This window comes from Daldinia vernicosa, assembly GCF_022497035.1.
Source record: "Daldinia vernicosa strain CBS 139.73 unplaced genomic scaffold F5Y00scaffold_91, whole genome shotgun sequence".
Taxonomy (NCBI): domain Eukaryota; kingdom Fungi; phylum Ascomycota; class Sordariomycetes; order Xylariales; family Hypoxylaceae; genus Daldinia; species Daldinia vernicosa.
The window spans coordinates 524-19660 of record NW_025954007.1 but is presented as its reverse complement, the minus strand read 5'-3'; the positions used below and the strand labels follow the sequence as shown (position 1 = coordinate 19660).

The 19137-nt window shown below is 45.9% G+C and overlaps 6 protein-coding genes and 1 pseudogene across 7 annotated transcripts; 4 read left to right on the top strand and 3 right to left on the bottom strand.

The window, feature by feature from the left end:
* Window positions 1-99: 99 nt before the first annotated feature.
* On the bottom strand, window positions 100-993 carry F5Y00DRAFT_267041 (S-adenosyl-L-methionine-dependent methyltransferase; the record flags this gene model as incomplete). Its single annotated transcript, XM_048012019.1, has 2 exons — window positions 100-627; window positions 712-993. 2 exons carry the CDS (start codon window positions 991-993, stop codon window positions 100-102), a joined length of 810 nt encoding a protein of 269 aa, XP_047859884.1.
* A 798-nt stretch (window positions 994-1791) lies between these two features.
* Window positions 1792-2854, top strand: F5Y00DRAFT_274715 (uncharacterized protein; the record flags this gene model as incomplete). The annotated part of the gene is made up of 2 exons (XM_048013409.1): window positions 1792-2055; window positions 2144-2854. The coding sequence occupies exons 1-2, from the start codon at window positions 1855-1857 to the stop codon at window positions 2852-2854; spliced, it is 912 nt and encodes a 303-aa protein (XP_047859883.1). The 5' UTR covers window positions 1792-1854.
* A 3198-nt stretch (window positions 2855-6052) lies between these two features.
* Window positions 6053-6129, bottom strand: F5Y00DRAFT_t157 (annotated as a pseudogene). The gene has a single exon. The product of its transcript is annotated as a tRNA-OTHER (tRNA).
* Window positions 6130-6132: 3 nt separating this feature from the next.
* On the bottom strand, window positions 6133-9167 carry F5Y00DRAFT_219756 (uncharacterized protein). Its single transcript, XM_048005636.1, has 2 exons — window positions 6285-9167; window positions 6133-6171 (listed from the first exon to the last, which is right to left on the bottom strand). The coding sequence occupies exon 1, from the start codon at window positions 9019-9021 to the stop codon at window positions 6883-6885; it is 2139 nt and encodes a 712-aa protein (XP_047859882.1). The 5' UTR covers window positions 9022-9167; the 3' UTR covers window positions 6133-6171; window positions 6285-6882.
* Window positions 9168-10810: 1643 nt separating this feature from the next.
* On the top strand, window positions 10811-11527 carry F5Y00DRAFT_267037 (ORMDL family-domain-containing protein; the record flags this gene model as incomplete). The annotated part of the gene is made up of 3 exons (XM_048012018.1): window positions 10811-10949; window positions 11056-11414; window positions 11480-11527. The coding sequence occupies 3 exons, from the start codon at window positions 10811-10813 to the stop codon at window positions 11525-11527; spliced, it is 546 nt and encodes a 181-aa protein (XP_047859881.1).
* A 2014-nt stretch (window positions 11528-13541) lies between these two features.
* On the top strand, window positions 13542-15312 carry F5Y00DRAFT_249807 (S-adenosyl-L-methionine-dependent methyltransferase). The gene is made up of 5 exons (XM_048009650.1): window positions 13542-13801; window positions 13901-14153; window positions 14218-14253; window positions 14393-14534; window positions 14606-15312. The coding sequence occupies exons 2-5, from the start codon at window positions 13943-13945 to the stop codon at window positions 14964-14966; spliced, it is 750 nt and encodes a 249-aa protein (XP_047859880.1). The 5' UTR covers window positions 13542-13801; window positions 13901-13942; the 3' UTR covers window positions 14967-15312.
* Window positions 15313-17024: 1712 nt separating this feature from the next.
* Window positions 17025-18277, top strand: F5Y00DRAFT_274707 (uncharacterized protein; the record flags this gene model as incomplete). The annotated part of the gene is made up of 1 exon (XM_048013408.1): window positions 17025-18277. The coding sequence occupies exon 1, from the start codon at window positions 17207-17209 to the stop codon at window positions 18275-18277; it is 1071 nt and encodes a 356-aa protein (XP_047859879.1). The 5' UTR covers window positions 17025-17206.
* Between the last annotated feature and the right edge of the window lie 860 nt (window positions 18278-19137).

Here is a 19137-nt window from a genome sequence, read left to right as displayed (position 1 = left end):
CCGCTTAATTTATCCTTCTGCTGTAGCACCGCACTGGACATCACCTGATATACAGTCCTGCAGACAGAGCGAGATAAGGTAACCGACAGGAAGATCGCATTAAATATCCAGACATGGCGCCTGTAGCCACCCCGATTTACTATACCCTGACAGATATACCTCCAGCAAGCCGAGTGGTCCAATTGCATGCACTTTGTGGACTTCATATCGCGCATCCGCCTCTTTCAACAACACCTCAAATTCCGTCTTGGAGCGCTGCTTGCCGCCGTAGCTAATCAATATCATATCGATCTGTCGAATATCCCGCTCTAGCAGCCGTGGCCATTTTTCGCCGGGCTCAGGCATGATGATGTCGTTGACTAATAGCGGCGTCGCTGGCCCAGAGGACTCCAGTCCGGGAACGAAGGATCGGAACATGGTTATGACGTCTCGACCGCACCAGTTATGCGTACACTGGCGGAATAGGTATGCCGCTGCGGGATCATCTGTTCGGAGAGGCTGTGGCTCAAAGAAGCTGCGCTGCACGAAGGTGATGCGTTCTCTGACGTCGTCTGCCAGGAGCGCGCGGCCTTCGGCAAGCATGTTGTTCGAGCCATCTTGTACGACGAAGTTGAGGTGCGGGAACAACTAGAACGAAGAATAATGTAAGATACACATGTAACCCATCGAGAAGAACAGGGGTGGGACAGATTGGGATTTGAATATACTTACTCGGGCCAAAGCTATCGATATGTGGCCGCTCCCACCGCCGACATCGACAACAGTACCTACGAGCGCTTCCCAAGAGAAGCAGTCTCGTAGCTCCTTGATGTGGAGGCCCATTCTAGTTGCCCCAGCCATAGCCCTCGCAAAACGCGCGGCTTTATCCGGGTACTTGGCGTAGTACTCGAAGACCGGAAGTTCGTGTCTCGCATAGAAGGGGCAATGGGTACTGTCCGATTCAAACGGATGCTCTTTGAGACTGTCACTTGACTCCGCCGCTGCTTTTAGCATCTCATCAAACCTGTCATTCATCACAAATTAGACTTCCAAGCCATGAACCTAGAGTTATTAGGACTTACGAGTAGTGTACCGTACACTTCAACTCCTCATCCTCTAAGACAGTGAGTAGAGGGTTAGTCGATCTGAATGTGAAAGGCCTAATTAAAGCGAGAAAAAGAAAAGGGGAGGACAGAGTGCCTAAACCTAAGGTTTTATTTACAAGCCGCGTGTAAAATTTACCTTTCGCTACATCACATTCTTTATTAAGAAGCTATTTTGTTAAGGGGGTAGGGTTTAATATTGATACTTCTAATTATTAAGCAACACTCACTGTAGCTCGACATTACCCAATCACACATAAAACAGTACTCCCTTGATAGAGATGACTGCCATGAGTTAAGAATGAGATCTACTAGGGAAGGTTACTTAGGTAGGTAGGTATAGCTTTAGGGATGCTCGTAACCATTACTACATAAATAAGATCTAGTATAACATAATTACACAATAGGTTTGGCTTTTGTTGTGCATTGACATAAGACATCACCTCCACTAGCTAAACATGACAACTGGTCCTACGTTATTAGTCTTTTCCTTTTATATCAATAAGTCGTGTGGAGCCTTCCTTACGTTATACTCCGCGGATTACCAGGGCCCAAGGGATCATCACAACTTATGCCAGTTGAGGGGGATAGGACTCAGAAAATCTCCGTAAGCTCCGGTGTTCCCCGGTGATTAAAAGCACGCCGTACGTATTTCAAAAGCGAGAGAGAATATAAAAATAACCCTCTCCATCAGAGTAGCCCCGTTCCCCTTATTTTCACAAGCAAATTAACAAGTACCCAAGTCATCAGCTCAGTCTCAAAACATCGCAACATGACAAGCATCACCAGCGCCGTTAACACGCAGAAGTGGGGCAAGGAAACGGAAAAGCAGCTCGGCGCCGGAGACGACGATACATGGAGAAAGGACATGCATATGGACACGATCCCATGGGAATACGGCCGATTTCGCGAGATTCTAGAAAAGTATAGTAAGATCCCTCCGGACGAAGTGGAAGCAGAGATCTTCAAGATTGTAAGAGAAGAACACCCTCCCCGTACCAATCAATTGCTCTTTAACCTAAGGCCGTCTCTCCTAATCATCATCGCTTCATATCACATAGCGAGACAAGGCTTGGGAAGTCGTCAAGTACCCCTGCATCGGTTCTTTTACCTACCTGCGCCTCCTCGAATTCAGCGATGACGAGCCGGAAATGCAAAAAGCTATCGAGCGGCTCAAGGCGCCTGGTTCGCAGGATACTTTCCTCGAAATAGGGGGCTTCATATGCCAGACGATTCGACGGCTCGCTTTCGAGGGCGTCGACTCGGCGCGCCTGTATGGAACAGACCTACATGCCGAGTTCCTCGAGTTGGGGTATGAACAGTTCCGCGACCGTGAGACTTTGAAAGCGACCTTTGTCGCAGGAGACATGCTGCTCCCTGAGGAAGAGTACGCGGTCAGCTCTCTAGCTAGAACGCTCGACGGGAAGATGTCCATCGTACATGCGTCGAATTTCTTCCACTTATTTAGCTGGGAGTCGCAGTTGGTCATCTGCGAGCGCATTGTGCGTTTCTTTCGGCAGGATTCCAGCGCAGAAAGTCCGGCTTTGTTGTTTGGGGTGCATATAGGCAGCGATAAACCAGGCGAGGTGGAACATTTCAGGATATTCCTGCATGATGAGACTACATTCCAGTCGTTGTGGAACGAAGTAGGGAAAAGGACGGGTACGTCCTGGAAAGTGAGTTTGGAGTTTCCAGCTTTACCACGCCCAAAACCACATGTTTTTAGTAAAGATGCGAGAGTGGTGCGTTACGTCGTACGTCAGATAGTGTAGGTACCCGTCAGTTAGTTAAGTATAGAAAATAGGAGGTAACATGACAGCTGAACCGGCTGCATACGACCCCATAGACGGCCCATCATAGAATAGATTATGATTCTATCATTATAAAACAAGACGTAACACCAGCCTTCGTTACATATGTCCTATAATCCTACCTTCTTCTGCATAAGTGTCGATCACGAACCCTCCCCGCCATCTTATATAAGTGCCGACCGAGAAGCGTAGCACCAGCCTTGCCTACTTATATTCCAGAGTCTTACCACACTTTCTGCGCATGATGACTGCGCTGCCCTCGAAGAAGATCGATTGTCGAACCAGTCTTAATCTCGACTACAACATTAAGAAGCCACAAAATTACCCCAGGGGGCGTAAACATAGGTACAGATAGGAGCATCCACTTACGTCTATATAAATCCATATATTATCTCTAACCCCTCAAGGAAGCCTTTCACGACATCCGAAAGCGACGTTCACCAAACTCTTGGCCCCCAAGTATCATAGATACAAGACATTTTACCCTACAATAGTAGCATGCATCATAATTGGTGTTTCCAAATCTACGCCGCATGGGGCTCTCCCAATATAGCATTCCTGTTATACTGTGGTATCCGAGAGCCCGCGAGCATATGCGGTAGTATCCCGGAGACGGAAGGACTGGCGCGAGGGGGATTCACTGGTAGATAGGCACTCTGATGGATGTCACTTCCTGCAAGATCTTGTTAATATGTTAGGAGGTACGTAGGGTTATACTCGCAAGATATACCCACCGCTATCCGATCGCCTCCCCGTCGAAATTGACTGAGTATCGTCCGAAGACAGCCGTCTCTTTCTATTTGATTAGGCACATGTCTTGTATCTAGAACATGACATATTTTTAAAGACATCTCTAGGTAGCGCTAGATCGTTTTTAACCTCCTCCTAAACCACCCTCTGAATACTTTAGCACCACCTCTCCAGTATCTAGGTTTACGTCTTCACCTGAGCGGTAACGTGCATATCACTAACTGCACTTACCCGTTCGAATTTGCCGGTCTCCTTCCAATGCACTATCTAATCCCAAGTCCTGCTAGATATATCGTGATGGCGTATATACGATTACGAAATTACCTAGTGGTGCAGTGGTGTGTTCGACAAATAAGAGTCTCATATGCTTGATGCCGATTAAGTCGTACAAGCCCTCGCCACTAGGTAAGACGGACCACTTGCAAAAATTATATGCCAAAAAAGCCTCGGGTTCGATTCTACGAGCAAACAAGAGTCTGAAAGCAGAAAAAAATGCCGGCCTTGGCCGTGATCGGTTAAACCCGAGGAAGTGTGTCAAAAATCTTTTTTACAAACACTCAAGACGTCTCTCAATGTTTGGCTGACACGTGAACAAAGTCAATTTGAATGTACATTGGTAGATCTCACACACAGATACTATTACGAAAATGCATTTTGTCGTAGTAATGTGTTCGACGGGTCCTCCCTGCTGAAATATGTTTCTAGTCGACTATTCGGCAGCCGGGTTAACAAAATTTCTATGGAAACAAAAGCCGTGTTCTTTGATGAGCGGCGTTTGTTGGGGACCTTTGAAAATTGTTAGGACTTATAAGGGTGAATAACTTATTATAGCTTCATGTGTCACAATAAACTACCAGTAGGTTGGAGTACATGTCTGCTTTACATGTGGCTGAGAGTAAAATTAGATTAGATAAAGGTAATCTTCAAATCTTCTGTTTTACGTATCACGATCATTTTTCGAAACTCTTTTATGTGTTTTTCGTAATAATTTTACAATTTATTGATATCGTAGCCTAAGATGTAAGACTCCAAATAACTCCAGAATAAGATGAGGTGCTTACGTAAGCTACGTAAGAATATATATATGAGACTGTAAATGAAAATATGAAGAAGATATTATATTAAAATGCTCGTTCCTTGCCACAAGCCAAGGAAATGGCAACTACCAGTTAGCAATTCTAAAAAACCGCAACCATCACCATTAAAATGAGGCCTTCTTTCTTCTTTAAACTCACTAACTTAATAATCGGTGAACTTCGTCCTCTGAACTTGACTTAACGCCGGCTCCACGCGGGCTTTCTGCGTCCAAATCCCGCAGCATATCTTTCCTGCCTTCGCGGGAAAAACGCATGAGCAGCCGGGTCCCTCGACTTGGCCGCGGCATTTGCCAGGATCAAGTCCATAGTCGTCGGGCTTTTTGGCTCCTTGGCCTTAGCCTGCCAAGGGGGATGAGGGAGCAAATTCGGATTTGCTACTACTGGGGGGAGCGTCTTTCTCTCCCAGCCGGGAACACGGCGGGACATGTTTATGTGCGAACCCGATGCGTGTTGGACTCCCTGCTGGGAATCTTTCTTACGCGATGCATTGCCGAGGCCAGGGAGGTTGATGTTGAGTGCTGGTGGTACATTGGGGAGGGTAGGCTTGGTGGTGTGCTGCGGGTGTGAAGTCATTTTCAGATCAAAGTGGAATAAGTAAACACGCTGACGCTTATTGGCAGTAAGAGATATATTATATATATGTATGTCTTATTACTGTGAACAAGGGTACTGTTTCCACTCACATGGTGAGATCTCATTCGGCTCTTGTGTCGTTGTTACCTTGTCCTATCTAGTCTTTATAACAAGAGGATTGTGCCATTGTTTAAGGGCAAACAATAAAACGGTTCGCATTGTTCTACCAACTATCAAAAGTTCGTAAGCTCATTACTAGGGCTAGAATCGCATACGCCGGACGAAGATTAGGTACCTAAGGTATATGACCCTCATGTTAACATCTTAATGCTGGCTGGCTATATTATACTTAATTGTTGGGCAAATACAACAACGTGGATCCATGGCGCACGGCACACTTAGGGTATCCCTTTAAGGAGAGGGAGCTTGAGGCCCTATAATTCCAGTCCGTCTTATCACCAAAGGATGAAATGGAACTGTTAAGACGTTGACGATCGTACTTCGAAACGACCTCAGTTAGGTAGCATCGGCCCGACTTTTATTCCGAATAATTATAAGATAAAACCCTGGTAAAAAAAAAAAAAAAAAGTTATTTGAACCCACAAACAGACAAAAAAGGACAAAAGAAAAAAAAAAGAAAGAAAGGGTTGCTAATCCCAGAAGTCTGGGAAGCATCAGGAATTGAGCCCGATGCGGGGGTCGAACCTTTAAGGTGATGTTAGCAAAGATGGTAAATAAATCTCAGATGTTGAGCATTGACTTACCCGCAACCTTGAGATTAAGAGTCTCACGCTCTACCGATTGAGCTAACCGGGCGATGGAATGACTCATGGCAAACAACCAATATAAGGGAACTGGCTACAGTTGGTTTTGGTTAGTTAGTACATAATAGGGCCGACTAACATCTTCTAGGATATAAGGTCGGCTTTTCCCTTTTCCATCTGTATACATAGACGCGGATATAGACGTACGTCTTTTACATTTAGGATGGTTTCGTGTTCGCTGTTAGGGATCCCATGGGGTCGGTAAACTTAGTAGAACACCAAATACGAAGAAGATAGAGGGCTTTCGCCTAAGCGATTCCGGGTTTGACTCCTAAAGAGGGTCGATGGCAACAGCCTATTTCCCTCAATAGTTCGAATACCTTGTGTAAACGGTTCAATATGCTACTATTGCTTTCTAGAAATGTGCCTAAGGTACCTGTTATTGCATCGCGTCGTAGGTACTAATCGCATACAACACGACTAAGCACACATCAGCCATCCCTCCTGATGCTGCTGATACAAGCCTCAAATCCAAAAAGAATAGAGGGCTGCTAAAATAAAGGTGGGAAATTTGCTATGTATAATAATGTGTTAACCTAGTGGTTGGCACCTGGCCTCAAATACAGAGTAAGCATATATCAATACACCTCATATCGAGTTCGGTTAACCCATATTTTAGGTTTTCAGGTATAACCGGTCATGAGACCTATCCGTTCTGCACCTGGGCGGTGACTATTCATGCCCTGGCTTGACAAGAACATAACTCATCTAACGTATTCAACATGCTGTTAAAGTGATGAAACCATTATCCTCGTCCTCTACCTCTTCCTCGGCCGCGCCCACCTCGACCGCCTCGATTGAAATGACCACCCCTACTGCCTGAACCGCCTCTGCTGGGCGATTGATTGAAGGCCGGCGGACGCGGGGGTAGAGAGGTAGGCGCGGACGGCAATGAACCCTGGTACCCGTTCCTCTGAGCGGGTGGTGGCGGTCCTGGAGGAAGAGGTGGTTGCCAAGACGAGGTACCACTGCCTTGGGAGTACGAAGGTAGAGGCGGAGGCGAGAACTCTCTCTCGTTCTGACGGCTATAACTCTGGTCGTTATTACGACGCGGTCTGGGCTGATTACTACTTTGCCCTAACGATCCGATATTGCTTGCTATCCTAATCTGACTTCGAGGCTCTGCCTTTCTGATAGGCGCATGAACAAGCTCTTCTTCGGACTCTTCGCTAGAGATGAAGTGAGTGTGTGTCTGCCTTTTTGCCCTTCCAAGAATGTGGAAATCTTCTTTTTGATCCACGCCGACCCAAGCGATAGCAATATTCTGGCTGTTCTGGTCTATGTAGAGAAGACGATTGGTTTGTGACCATGTCGTCTTTCCTGTCACTTTATCTCCCCTGTCCGGCAACCCACATTCTGGCCCGTAATGGCCTGCGCCGCCACAGGTGTAGCAGAACGCCGGGACATCCTTGACCTTCAGATGGGAATCAGTGATTGGAGTGAAGCTCCTCCATATTTCGGAGCACAAATCTTCCGTGTGTTCGGCGCCACATATTGCACAACCGCCTTGCTCATCCAACGCGAGGGCAAGTTTTTCCTCGCACTTCGCGCTGCTATGCCCTAATTGGCGACATTTGGAACACCTCTGCTTCGTGGGACAGCCAAACAGAGCGTGTTCCTGGCTCCCACAGAACTTACAGTTGCGCTGTGGACATTCATGAGCACGATGCCCAACTCCGGAGCATGACAGGCAGTGCTGAGCTGGATCTTCTGCCCACGGGAAATACTTTCGCTGTTGCCGCAGTTCGTCCTCATCAACTAATACTTCCTCTCGTTTATCTGTAGCGGGTATAGTATCTTCTTGGCTGGGCTCCTTGGCCGAAGTAGCCCTAGTAACCCTAGTAACCCTAGTTTCTTTGGTATTTCTACTTCTCCGTGTTTGGAACTGCCTAACCTTCTTCTCAACCAGCTCCCCAAGGCCGGCATCATCTATAGCCTTTTGAGCCGCACTTGTAGCAGCGTCGGCATGCTTTTTAACGCCCTTGAAAAGATTCGCTCCTTTAAGGTTTAGATGGCTAGTGAATCCTTCTCGGACCACTTTGGTAGACACGCGATCAACACCCTTCGCATTCCTCTCGAGAAATGCAAGAATCCAGGTCTGTATTCTGTCATTGGAGAAGTCTGCCGTAGCAACAGAATGCTTTTTGGCTCGAAAATTTAGATGAGGTAGATACCATGTGTTTCCATCGACGGTAAATCTAACCGGTGGCTGATCGTCAGGCGACTCAGTTGGCGGCTTATAGTCTCTATCCCTCTCATCGTCATCATCTTCTTCTCTTCCACCGCCACCATATTGAACAATCCTGTCTTTACGATCGCGCTGCGAAGACGTGGAGGACAACATAGGCCCTTCTCTAGCAGCTGAGTTTGCAGGGAAAAGGTTTGCGGCTGGCTTCCCAAATGACGTTCTTGCACCTAGACTAAGCCCTTGGTTCCAGCCTGAATGTTGATCAGGCTTGCTCCCGGTCTTGTCAATGAAGAAAGGTTGGTCCAATTCATCAGACTCCTGAGGCTTAGCCATGGGACTGTCAATCTCACCATCCTCAGAAGGCTCATGCGCAACGTTGTCAGGGGCATGTGTTTTAGAGGGACCTGCTACAGCCTCGGTGATGGGTTGGGCATGTGCTGAACTAGGATTTGGACTCGACTCTACTATTTCGCCGTCGTCCAGATCTGAGTCATCACCACTATCGGAGTTGACCGTTTTCTGTTTCTTCAATGCTGGTAACGAATTATCCTTCTGGTGATCTTCATCATCAGATGGGGACAAGCCCTTTAGCTGCTCTCCATAGTCGCGCGACCGCTTCTGGCTGGATAAGTCACTAGGAGTGCTAATACCGCCCTGGCCGGAGTTAGGGGCGGATGCCTCGGTAGCGCCGCTCATCACAGTTTAGTGTTTAGTGAACGGGGCGCGACAACAAAGAGTAATGGTGATACCGCGGATGAGGGATGAAAAAAAAGAGTGAAATCCACAAGCGTGGAATACTTTGTGTGGGGCAAAATAATGCAGTACCAAAGTTTACTTGCTATGATCTTGCCGCAACTGCCGCGCTCTTGATACGAGCTGTAGGTCGAAGCTGCGCAAGACAAGAAAAATGATAAGGATAGGTATTTCCTAAGGAAATATTCCTTCCAAAACAAACCCTTTCTTCTTTTAAAATAGCACAAGGTCGCATTCAGATCTCGGGGACGGGAGTGATCTTCCCTTGCGGATCGCAACTTTGAAAATGCGTCGTTAAAGGGTTTGGAGGTGGGTAGGTTAGATGAATACGTAGTTCATCAAATTGATGAATGTTGATGATGCGGCTCTTCAAATGTTTTTCAGAAATTAATGCACCCTGGTAACATGTTGTTACTTGGTACGTATAACATACCGTACCGTGTTACGGTTGCGTACTCTTACCGTACTGCCAGGGGCAATACGTCCAAGCGGCAGCAGATTTCACTGTGGCGATCTATAAATCGAAACACGCTAATCATGTAACCAGATTAGTGTAACATTTAGCGGGGCTGCATACTGCTTTAGACTGATAGGTTTATTCATCTAAGCAGCTATAGGCTAAAGAGATGAAGAATTCTAGTCGAATTCCGCGGAGCCCGACACGCGGAGCCCGACAACTTGGGAAGGAATGGAAGACTACATCGAACATCCAGACATCACGTGGTCTCGTGAGACTCTCTGCGTACCCCTGACCCTGATAGCGAGTACCTAAGGTAGTACCTTTAGAGGAAAGCTCAGAGCAAGATTACCTACCAGGTACTTAGATGACCGGAGACCCAGCAAATTCCCGAAATCTCCAGCTGCAGCCACGCGGTCCAGGCTGTGCAGACTACCTAATAGGTACCTAGTACGAGGTACATATTACTAGCTAGAAATTGAGAAATTGGGGGTAACTCATTGGTAATTGGCAAGTCGTTCCCACCCCCTTGTCCAATGGAAGCAGGGAAGTCACCAAATCTTGGCCCTTGGCCCTTGTACCCATCCCGTAAACCTGTCCTTGTTCAAATGCTGCTGATTTACTTCGTTGCTACTCTTTGATCATCGCCTTCCATAACCATTCTTGTCCAAGTATTACCTGATCCTACCTAACCTCTCTCTCTCTCTAACCTCTTATCATTCTTCTAAACTTCGTGATCTTCCACTTTATTCGTAATACGCTTCAGCTAATTGCATTCATCGTCAATCAATTATTTCCACTCTTCGTCTTTTCCCAGTTAGGGGGTTACGGTATTAGAAACTCTCGTCGCTCCATCTTGCATCATCTCGCATTAGACATTCGATCCCTCATGTCCTTTACGACTCCTCTCCTAACACGGCATCTCTAGCTTTCTTTTACTCTTCAGCATCGGCTGCATTCTCTGCGATACCCTTTAGACTACTTGGTCTTCTACTACTCCGCCTCTGCGTCTAACACTCGACTGGCTAGTCTCTCCCTTTTCTTCGAGTATCGTCACAATAGCAGTATCCTACTCGCATCCCATCTCCTCGGCACGCCGAAGAAAATTTTAGTTGTCCAGGTCGAATTGTCTGGATGACGAACAAATCTGAAAATACCAATTCGAATTCTCCCTCCAATACCGCCAAAGTGTCTTCCCCAATCCTCATTCCCCGCACCGTCTCTTACGACGTTGGTACAAATCCTCCAAGACGGGGAGGTACCACCTATCTCGATATGGGCGATTCTCAGTCAGCTAGGAGGCGGAGATCGAGCAGCATCCTTCAGATATATCAGGAACCGCAAGAGCCGATAGAGCAGCTGAACGATCAGTCCACTCTCCCGAATCTCAATGCGAACTGGGTCAACGCTAAAGGTATGTCAAGATGTTGTATATGAGGATACACTTTCTGGGTTTATATTCCTCGTGGCCTGGCTATTCTGGCATTGGAAAAATTTAACTAACAAGAGAACATCAACAGGGGCGTGGACCATCCACATTGTTCTGATCGTTGCGCTCAAGATTCTCTGGGATGTTATACCCGGTGTTTCCCAGGAGACGTCCTGGACTTTAACCAATATTTCCTACATGTTCGGCTCCTACATTATGTTCCACTACGTTCGCGGCGTACCTTTCGACTTCAACAGTGGCGCATATGACAACTTAAATATGTGGGAACAAATCGACGATGGCGCACAGTACACCCCCGCCAAGAAATTCTTGCTTAGCGTCCCTATTGTGCTCTTCCTCCTAAGTACCCATTATACCCATTACGACCTCACGTATTTCACCATCAACTTTCTAGCTGTGCTAGGAGTAGTCATACCGAAACTACCTTTTGTAGGTTGCCTAATACCATACCGTATCTGACTGTCAAATAGAAATACTAATATGCCATTTTATAGAGTCACCGCATGAGAGTCGGCCTATTTTCCGGTGTGCCAGAAGAGTAAAAAGACGATGGTACCTAGCATACTCGTACCGGCGTTTGAAAATGGTTGTGGGTTTGGGAGGCTGCGAGTCATTAATGGGGACAATACATAAAAGTAGAGGGGGTAGGAGGTGATGGTTAGACCGAACATCGATTATAAGAGCAAATCAGTCAAGAAAACATCATATCCCACGACCGTGTATATTGCCCTCTGTACCGATATATCTTGTCCAGCCGAGCTCTCCCGACTCTTTTCAATCCCGACGCAACCCTCTTGACCATAAGCACGATTTCATTGATGGTGCGAACAGTGTAAACTTCGTGATGCCAACATCTGTTAAGGTTGTGATACCACAATTGCGGCGTATTATATGATCTTTCTTCACCCAACGTGGAGATTTTCATCTTCTATTCAGCCGCCGAGGTAGCCATATTCGATCATTCATCCCGTAAAGCACGGTACTGTACAAACTTAACACAAGGGGTTACCTAACTCAATCTAGAATTGTAGGTTCTGTGCTCCCTGTAGCTCGACATGGTATATCGTGTAGGTCTTCAATTTATTAAACGATTCACGTCAAAGCGTCGAAGCGACATAGCCACCTATTTATCTATATCTCTACCAACTATTGATATTTTATTACTGGGGCTTATTTATCTTAATGGACGGTGTGAATAGGTAGATAGTGATGAGTATTTATGACTCAGTCCCTTATTCTTTCGCCTTCGAATGTCGGTTTCGCCTAGCTGCCTACTGGAGATGAGAAGCGCAATGACCAGCGGCATACTGGTTGCTATCTATGGCCTAGTGGGATCTACCTCCCCTGTTGCGAAGGGTCTGGATGCTATCGTCAATGCTTCGAAAGTGGGTTCGCCCCTCATCCCCTATACATCCTTACACCATTGAGTCTTATTGCAGAGCCCCTAATCCCACCGTATAAGCGAAGAATATGTATATAACGCGCGCATCTGTCGAGCAGTACTTAATCACTCCACCCGGAGCTCGGCCCATAGCCCGGCGAAGACACGGAGGCCGAGGAGGATTCGAATACTGCCCGGCGATACGCAGCCGGTCCCTTGCCATTCCTCCCTCTTCAACAGGCCTATCACACATTGTATAGCAATGAAGCGCTGTTCGCAAAAAAAAAAAAAAAAAAAAAAAAAAAGCCGACAACAATTACGTCCGGCTCCTATATCGCTCTAATTGCCGCTACGGTAGTATGAGAAGTGTCTTTTTCTTCGATGATTTCTTTAATGGTAGTTATCTCTTCTTGTAACCCTATACGCCAATGACTCCCACGACCGACGTCGGACACGTTCCAATTCGCAATACTATCGAAATTCCAGACGGTCGGAGTTAAACATATAATATAAGCGCTAATATTTAACGTAGGGTGGTATAAGATGATAGATGTACCAATTAACGGCATTGGTTGCGAGGAGGGTGAGGCCAAAGTTGGATAACACTTTCGATATGCTGACCAATGTTTGCGTGGATTTGGTTATAGACTCGGATATCCGAGCTTTCGGGCGCCGCATCAGTGTTGTATTCGTATGACGGCATGGTTCAGTACCTATAAAGTGAAGTACCTATGTATTTGGAATTTAGGTTTCCGTGGTTGTATGCAGCAGTAAAGTTTCTAAATAAGCTCGAATTACGTACCTACTAAGGTATTCACGGAATTCTTAGGTAAATTTACCTATATATTAGGTAACTAGGTATGTACCTAGGTAGATTGGTGATCTTAACTTTCTAGTAAAAGAAGGCATTGTGTAACTACATAGTGGTTAGACTCAGCTCCACCTGTCAAAGTCGGAGATAATCTTATCTGATCCGGGTTACATGACTCCTGGACGTCGGACTTGGCCTGTCAAAGTAACACTGCCACAATAATACGGGGTTCGGCTTTCGGCTCCGGGATCGGTGTAGGATATAGGAGGAGCTTGCTCTATGTATGTACCTAGCTGCCTAAAAAGAGTCTACATAAGTTAGCATGGTTCGTGATACATTTACCGAGGATACTAAGTGACCAAGTGCATGACCAAGTATAATACTAGTGGGGGTGACGCCATATTACTCACTACGTATAAGTACCCACGGTAGGGGAGGAGTCACTTCCGAAACTCACAAAATCCGCGTCAGCTATCAACAGTCAAGTGCCGCCATTACCCCAGAGGTTTTGATAATTTCTTTATTTAATTCTCTTTCCAGCCCCGGTCGGCAAGTTTTCTTCAACCTACTATCTTGAAAGACTCTCTTCAACACCCCTTTGTCCCCTCTGACATCCTTAAAAATGTACGTATCTACCCATGATGTTATATTCCTCGCTTCATAAAGAATAGGTACCTACCTACCAAGGTAGCTTTATCAGATATCTAACCCATCTCATATCAGACACCGACTAATACAATTAATTAACCTATAAATACCGGCAATATGAAGGTGTCAACGACGCCTCTCTATGCCAACGAGGCGCTAGGCCGAGCGGTTACCTTTTACTCGTCGGGGCAATCACTTACTATCCCTAAGCCTATCCGAAACTACCATTACAAAATCTTCCGTGAGCGCCATGACTCCAACTATATGATCTCAGAGTTCCAGTCTCAGGCCCTTGTCTTCCTTGCTCGAGCCATTGGCGCTAAACGAGGTAGGTTTATAAATAACATGCTGAAGTATAACGTACTTTGAAATATAACTAACGCAATTGGTAGTCCTTGAGATTGGTGTTTATGTTGGTTACTCGGCCAGTATGTAATATCCAGATCCATTCCGCCTTTTAGCCTATCTCGGGAGTTAGTACTCCAAAATCAATTTTGTTTAGGATCCATTACTCCGAGACTTGGCCGAGTCTTCCCAGCTTGTCAACACTTACTTACGGCGTGATAGTGATTTGGAGCCATGCTGTCGGCCCTCAGGGTAAAGTTACTGGCCTCGAGTACAACGAAGAGTACGCCAAGTTAGCACAGGAGGCTTGGAAGGATGGAGGCTTCGAGAATATCGATGTACATGTCGGTCCTGCCGCTGAGACGTAAGTAGCCCTATTTCCCCTCCTCTCCTTCTTCGGGATACAACTAACCTAATATTCTTGGATACCAACAGTCTCACCAAGCTCGCTGATATAAGCGAACCTTATGATATCATCTTCATCGACGCGGATAAGACGGGCTATAGTGGTTACCTACGCCAGATCTTGAAGATGTCGGCTCCAGGTGCCAAGAATCGACTCCTCCGCCCCGGCGGCATCATTGCAGCAGACAACACACTACGCCAAGGCTTAGTTGCCGAGTCTGGTCCGGACAACCCCTGGCGACCCGCCGATTTCGATAACCCCGATTCTTCCCAGGCCATCGCTGTGGCTGCCATTAGGGAGTACAACGACCTCGCGACTGAGAACGACCGTTTAGAGACACTTCTAATCCCTCTTTGGGACGGTCTGCACTTGTCCAGGCTGGTGGACTAAGTTGGTGATCGGAAATTTCCTCACCATGGGGAACTTGAGTCTGCCTGATTGCGAGATCGCGGCTTCATTTGCATTGGCATTTGCAAAGCTTCTTCTCCAAAGGGAATAAGAGATATGCATAATCGCTTACGAAAGCACAGAATGGTATATGCGATTTGCATGATTCGTCGGCTTATAGGCTCTGCAGTCAATCAAATTGATTGCGGAATATAAAAGAATGATATTTCTTCAATATTGGTGTCCAAGACCCAGCCCGCGTAGGACTCTTAACTCGCTAAGCAGTTAACGTATTATTAGTCCCCTTCTTATCACTTATATTCTACAATATAAATAGTCTAGAAATTCATATTTACGTGTTTTAACATTATCAAATTCTTAGGGTATTAGAACCTCGTAAATCTGCCTCTGTTGGGATCTTTCATTTGAAGTTCGGGATGCCGAGGTATTTAAAACTTCATGCCTCGTTAGAATCCAGATATTGAAATGAGTGTTGTCATACTATTATCTCTCTTTTTTTACTTCACTCAAAGCGTAAGCAAGACTTTTAATCTTTAATTAAGTACTTTATACATAATACCTAACACTGGTTTGGTCGCAATAGAACCTAAAATCGGAATTTCATGGTTAGTTAAACTTATTTACAAGTTAAAATCTAGTTAAATGTGTATAAATAGGATACTACCTATCCAAGGAAAAATCAAATTCCTTTTTTCTTCCTTCGTTTATCAACCCCACGTAGCATAGCATTGGATTGGAAGCCTTTTCAAAGGTGGTTTACAGGGTGACGGACCATAGATCGAGCTTTGGCTATCTATGATGAATGAAGCTGCCCCCTTACTTCCGTCCCCAATGGACGGAAGGCTTAAAGGGCGGTTGATCATGCTAAAATGGTTTGATTTGATTTATAAGAAGGCAGGTTACCCTCAAATCATATTATATTGAGTTACGCATATATATATATCTCTTTCCTTGATAATGTCAATGGCCCCTTGACGGTGAAACATTTCCAATAGGTAAATGGTTTTGAATTATACGTTACGAATTTTTGTATAAAAATAGCACTGAGACTTGGTCCAAGTCAAATGCATATACCTACGTCTCTAGTGTGGTGGCTGAACTGTCGTGTAACATTACCATCCGAGGGTAGCAGACAGACAGAGAATAGGTAGTTAAAGTGATGCTTATATTACTCGTGCTACTCATGCTATCCATACGTGACTAGTTTATACTTACTGGTGATTACTCCCCATCTGGTCAGCTGGGGCCGTCGAGTGAAACCTCGACGCGTATGAGCACAGCCCCATCGATTATTGCAACCCAAAGTGCATCTGAACGCCGCTCCGTCTTCATAGCGCCAGCATACTGTCTGAGATATTGGTGGCTTGAATCCTCGACGGAAATGCAACCACCCAGTTTTACGGGTAAGTAAGCTGGCCGAATCTAGTCGACCTAGTGCTAATTCATTTAATTCCTGGCCCTCGCTCTGCGCTTCTACCACCCTATGTTTCAATCGACGAAACGACTGTGAGTAAATCGGGAAATAGAAATAGCTGAACCAATAGCCATATTATAATATAGTTTAAAAAATCGTATGAAAGGAAACCATCGTATTCTATGATTTCAGAAAACAGGTAAGCCCCCATATATAGTCGAGATGTGTCGCCCCCAACCGCCCCATACATATCTGTACTTCCCACTTCAGTCAATCGCATGAGTCCTACGAATCGAGTAAATAGATGTTAAGCAGACCGATGGTTTCATTAGAATGTTCAGGTTCTTATGTGAAAAGGTTGGTGACACGGCCCATGGGGTCTGATTCATATAAGCCTGTCGTCTATGTTTAACAGATAGGTTTACGCGAATATAACACCCATATCATAAAGGCTGTAGCCCTATTGTTTCACTATTAAAGCATCGATTCTGGTTAGGTTTAATATGCGTAGCACGAGCCAATACTACCCGCGCGATCACCGACTGCGCCCCATCCCCGTCGGGTTCTGCTATGTAACATGTTTCCGTGAACTGCACCGGGTATCCAGAAATAGATAAGCCAATTACCCTAAATTCATTTCACAGTGGTCATAAACAGGACGCCCGCTGTAAACTCCACCTTCTTCAGGTAGTCTCCAGCAGTTCATCTAGGAGCTCGACTATATAGATCTAGGCAACTTATATGCTTGTACCGTTAGTTGTTAAAAGACGAAGGAACACTCACCAAACTCCAAACTTGCGTGGGTGAAATGGTTGCCATTTTTCGACATCATACAACCGAGTGCCCCAACCATGCGCCGAGTAGCAGCTGGGTCAGAGGGGAAGTGGTCAATTTAGAAGCACTACGAGTCGTCTTAGACCAGCGAAACGCAGCAAGTGACTGTCTGTCCAGTCGGACAGGCGGCGGTAGCTGGAGTCCCGGAGGGACCTCAATTAAACCATCTATTGCGTCCGGTTCTACAGCTACATCTCGAACTGATATCTTAGGAAGCCCTACTATTACGCCTACGTCCTACCCTCAAAATGGGCCCTCCCACCCGCCTGGGCTTCTACCTACACTCAAGCCTACATCAACTACTACTACAAGCATGCTACCGAACAACACGAGCACAAGCATATCTAGTACTTTGACGAGTAGCGCAAGCCTAAGTTCGCAGAGCACGCCATTAAAGAGCGCAAGCATAAACCCAGCGTCAATTCCCACATGGGCTATTGTGCTAGTTGTTATTGCTGGTGTAATAGGACTTGTATTCCTTGCGTCGTTGGTCGCATTTTGCTCCAAAGAGCGGCGGAGAAAGAGGGAGCCAAGAGGCAAAGATCCAAGCTACCTGCGTGCGCTGGGTCGAGCGGTGGCCGCGGCCACGGGTTTGTTCATCCCGATCTGTATTGTTAAGCGGTTCCGCAGGTCCCGGGAAAATGAGAACCAGGAACGGCAGGAGATGTACGACTCGCAGATCCCAACATACGGGAAGCTCGAGGAGCAGAGTCGGCAATCGGAGGAAGTTGTTGCGAGTACTTCCCACGTACCCCCGGCGGAAACCACGCTCTCACCGGCGACACTAGAAAGGGGGACTTCCGTGGTTTCATCACTATCATCGTCTACCCGGAGTCAAGGTCGATATGAAAGATTGGATATCCCCCCGTCGCCGATGTCGGAGGATGGACTGTATCCATGGAAATCAAATGATCCATCAGAGACGGCGTCGGGAAATATTGAAAAACGGGAGGCTAGTACAGGGCCGGTGGAAAGTACTAGAGTGGAAACACCGCTGGCTCGGAGATCGGATTCAATATCAGAAAAGAGGGGAACAGGAGGCTGATATATTGGCGGTCAATTAAATAAACGTTACTTAGCGAATTGAATACGATTTTCTTTCTTATTATGAGGACGGGGTATTTTTAGTATAACCGCTATTACCAAATCCAGGGGTCGAAGGTATCAAAGGCATACAGCAATTCTAATTGTTAAGACTTCTTATTACTCCTAATAGTCTTTGGGGTTGGACTACTAGAATAGCCCGATAAAGGCCATAGTAACGTGCTTGTGATTACCAGTAGATTACAAATTTAATGACTAAAAGTGTTGGGAGATAATCGCGCAAAATATATAAGCTAATTGCATGTACCGTTAGGATGTTAACTGTCACCAAAGCAGTAGTTGTTTATTTCTAATTTCTCACGTAGTTGACTAAAGCTAAACAGTGATAAATAATTCAAAGGTCCACACCGGGGAAATATATGAAGAAAGCACTAGTTTTAAACTTCCCCCCTATAGTCTATGGAGGATCCCTTAGTTTAACGAGCGAAAATAAGCGGACTAGAACACTTTATACGCAGAGCAGTGTCTTACATGTCTACGAGAGAGATTTTGAAATGTCGATTGGCTCGAACCATACGAATATAATAAGCGGAGAGCGCTGGATAGGCGGGAACACGATATGGGGAATTTTTCGTTATGCCGGCCTACTGATGTGAAGAGATACGTGGGCATAAGCCACCAAAATACCGGAGTAATAATGGTACAGTTTGGTCCTAGAAGGAAATAGGAGATTCCAAAAACGACGAACTAACTAATAGGGGCCATAAATGAGAAGAGGAATACCAACAAAACGAGAGGTTAAGTTAAACTTTGAACTGCTAACAACAATTTGAAATAGCTATGAGAACTGTCTATGGACGA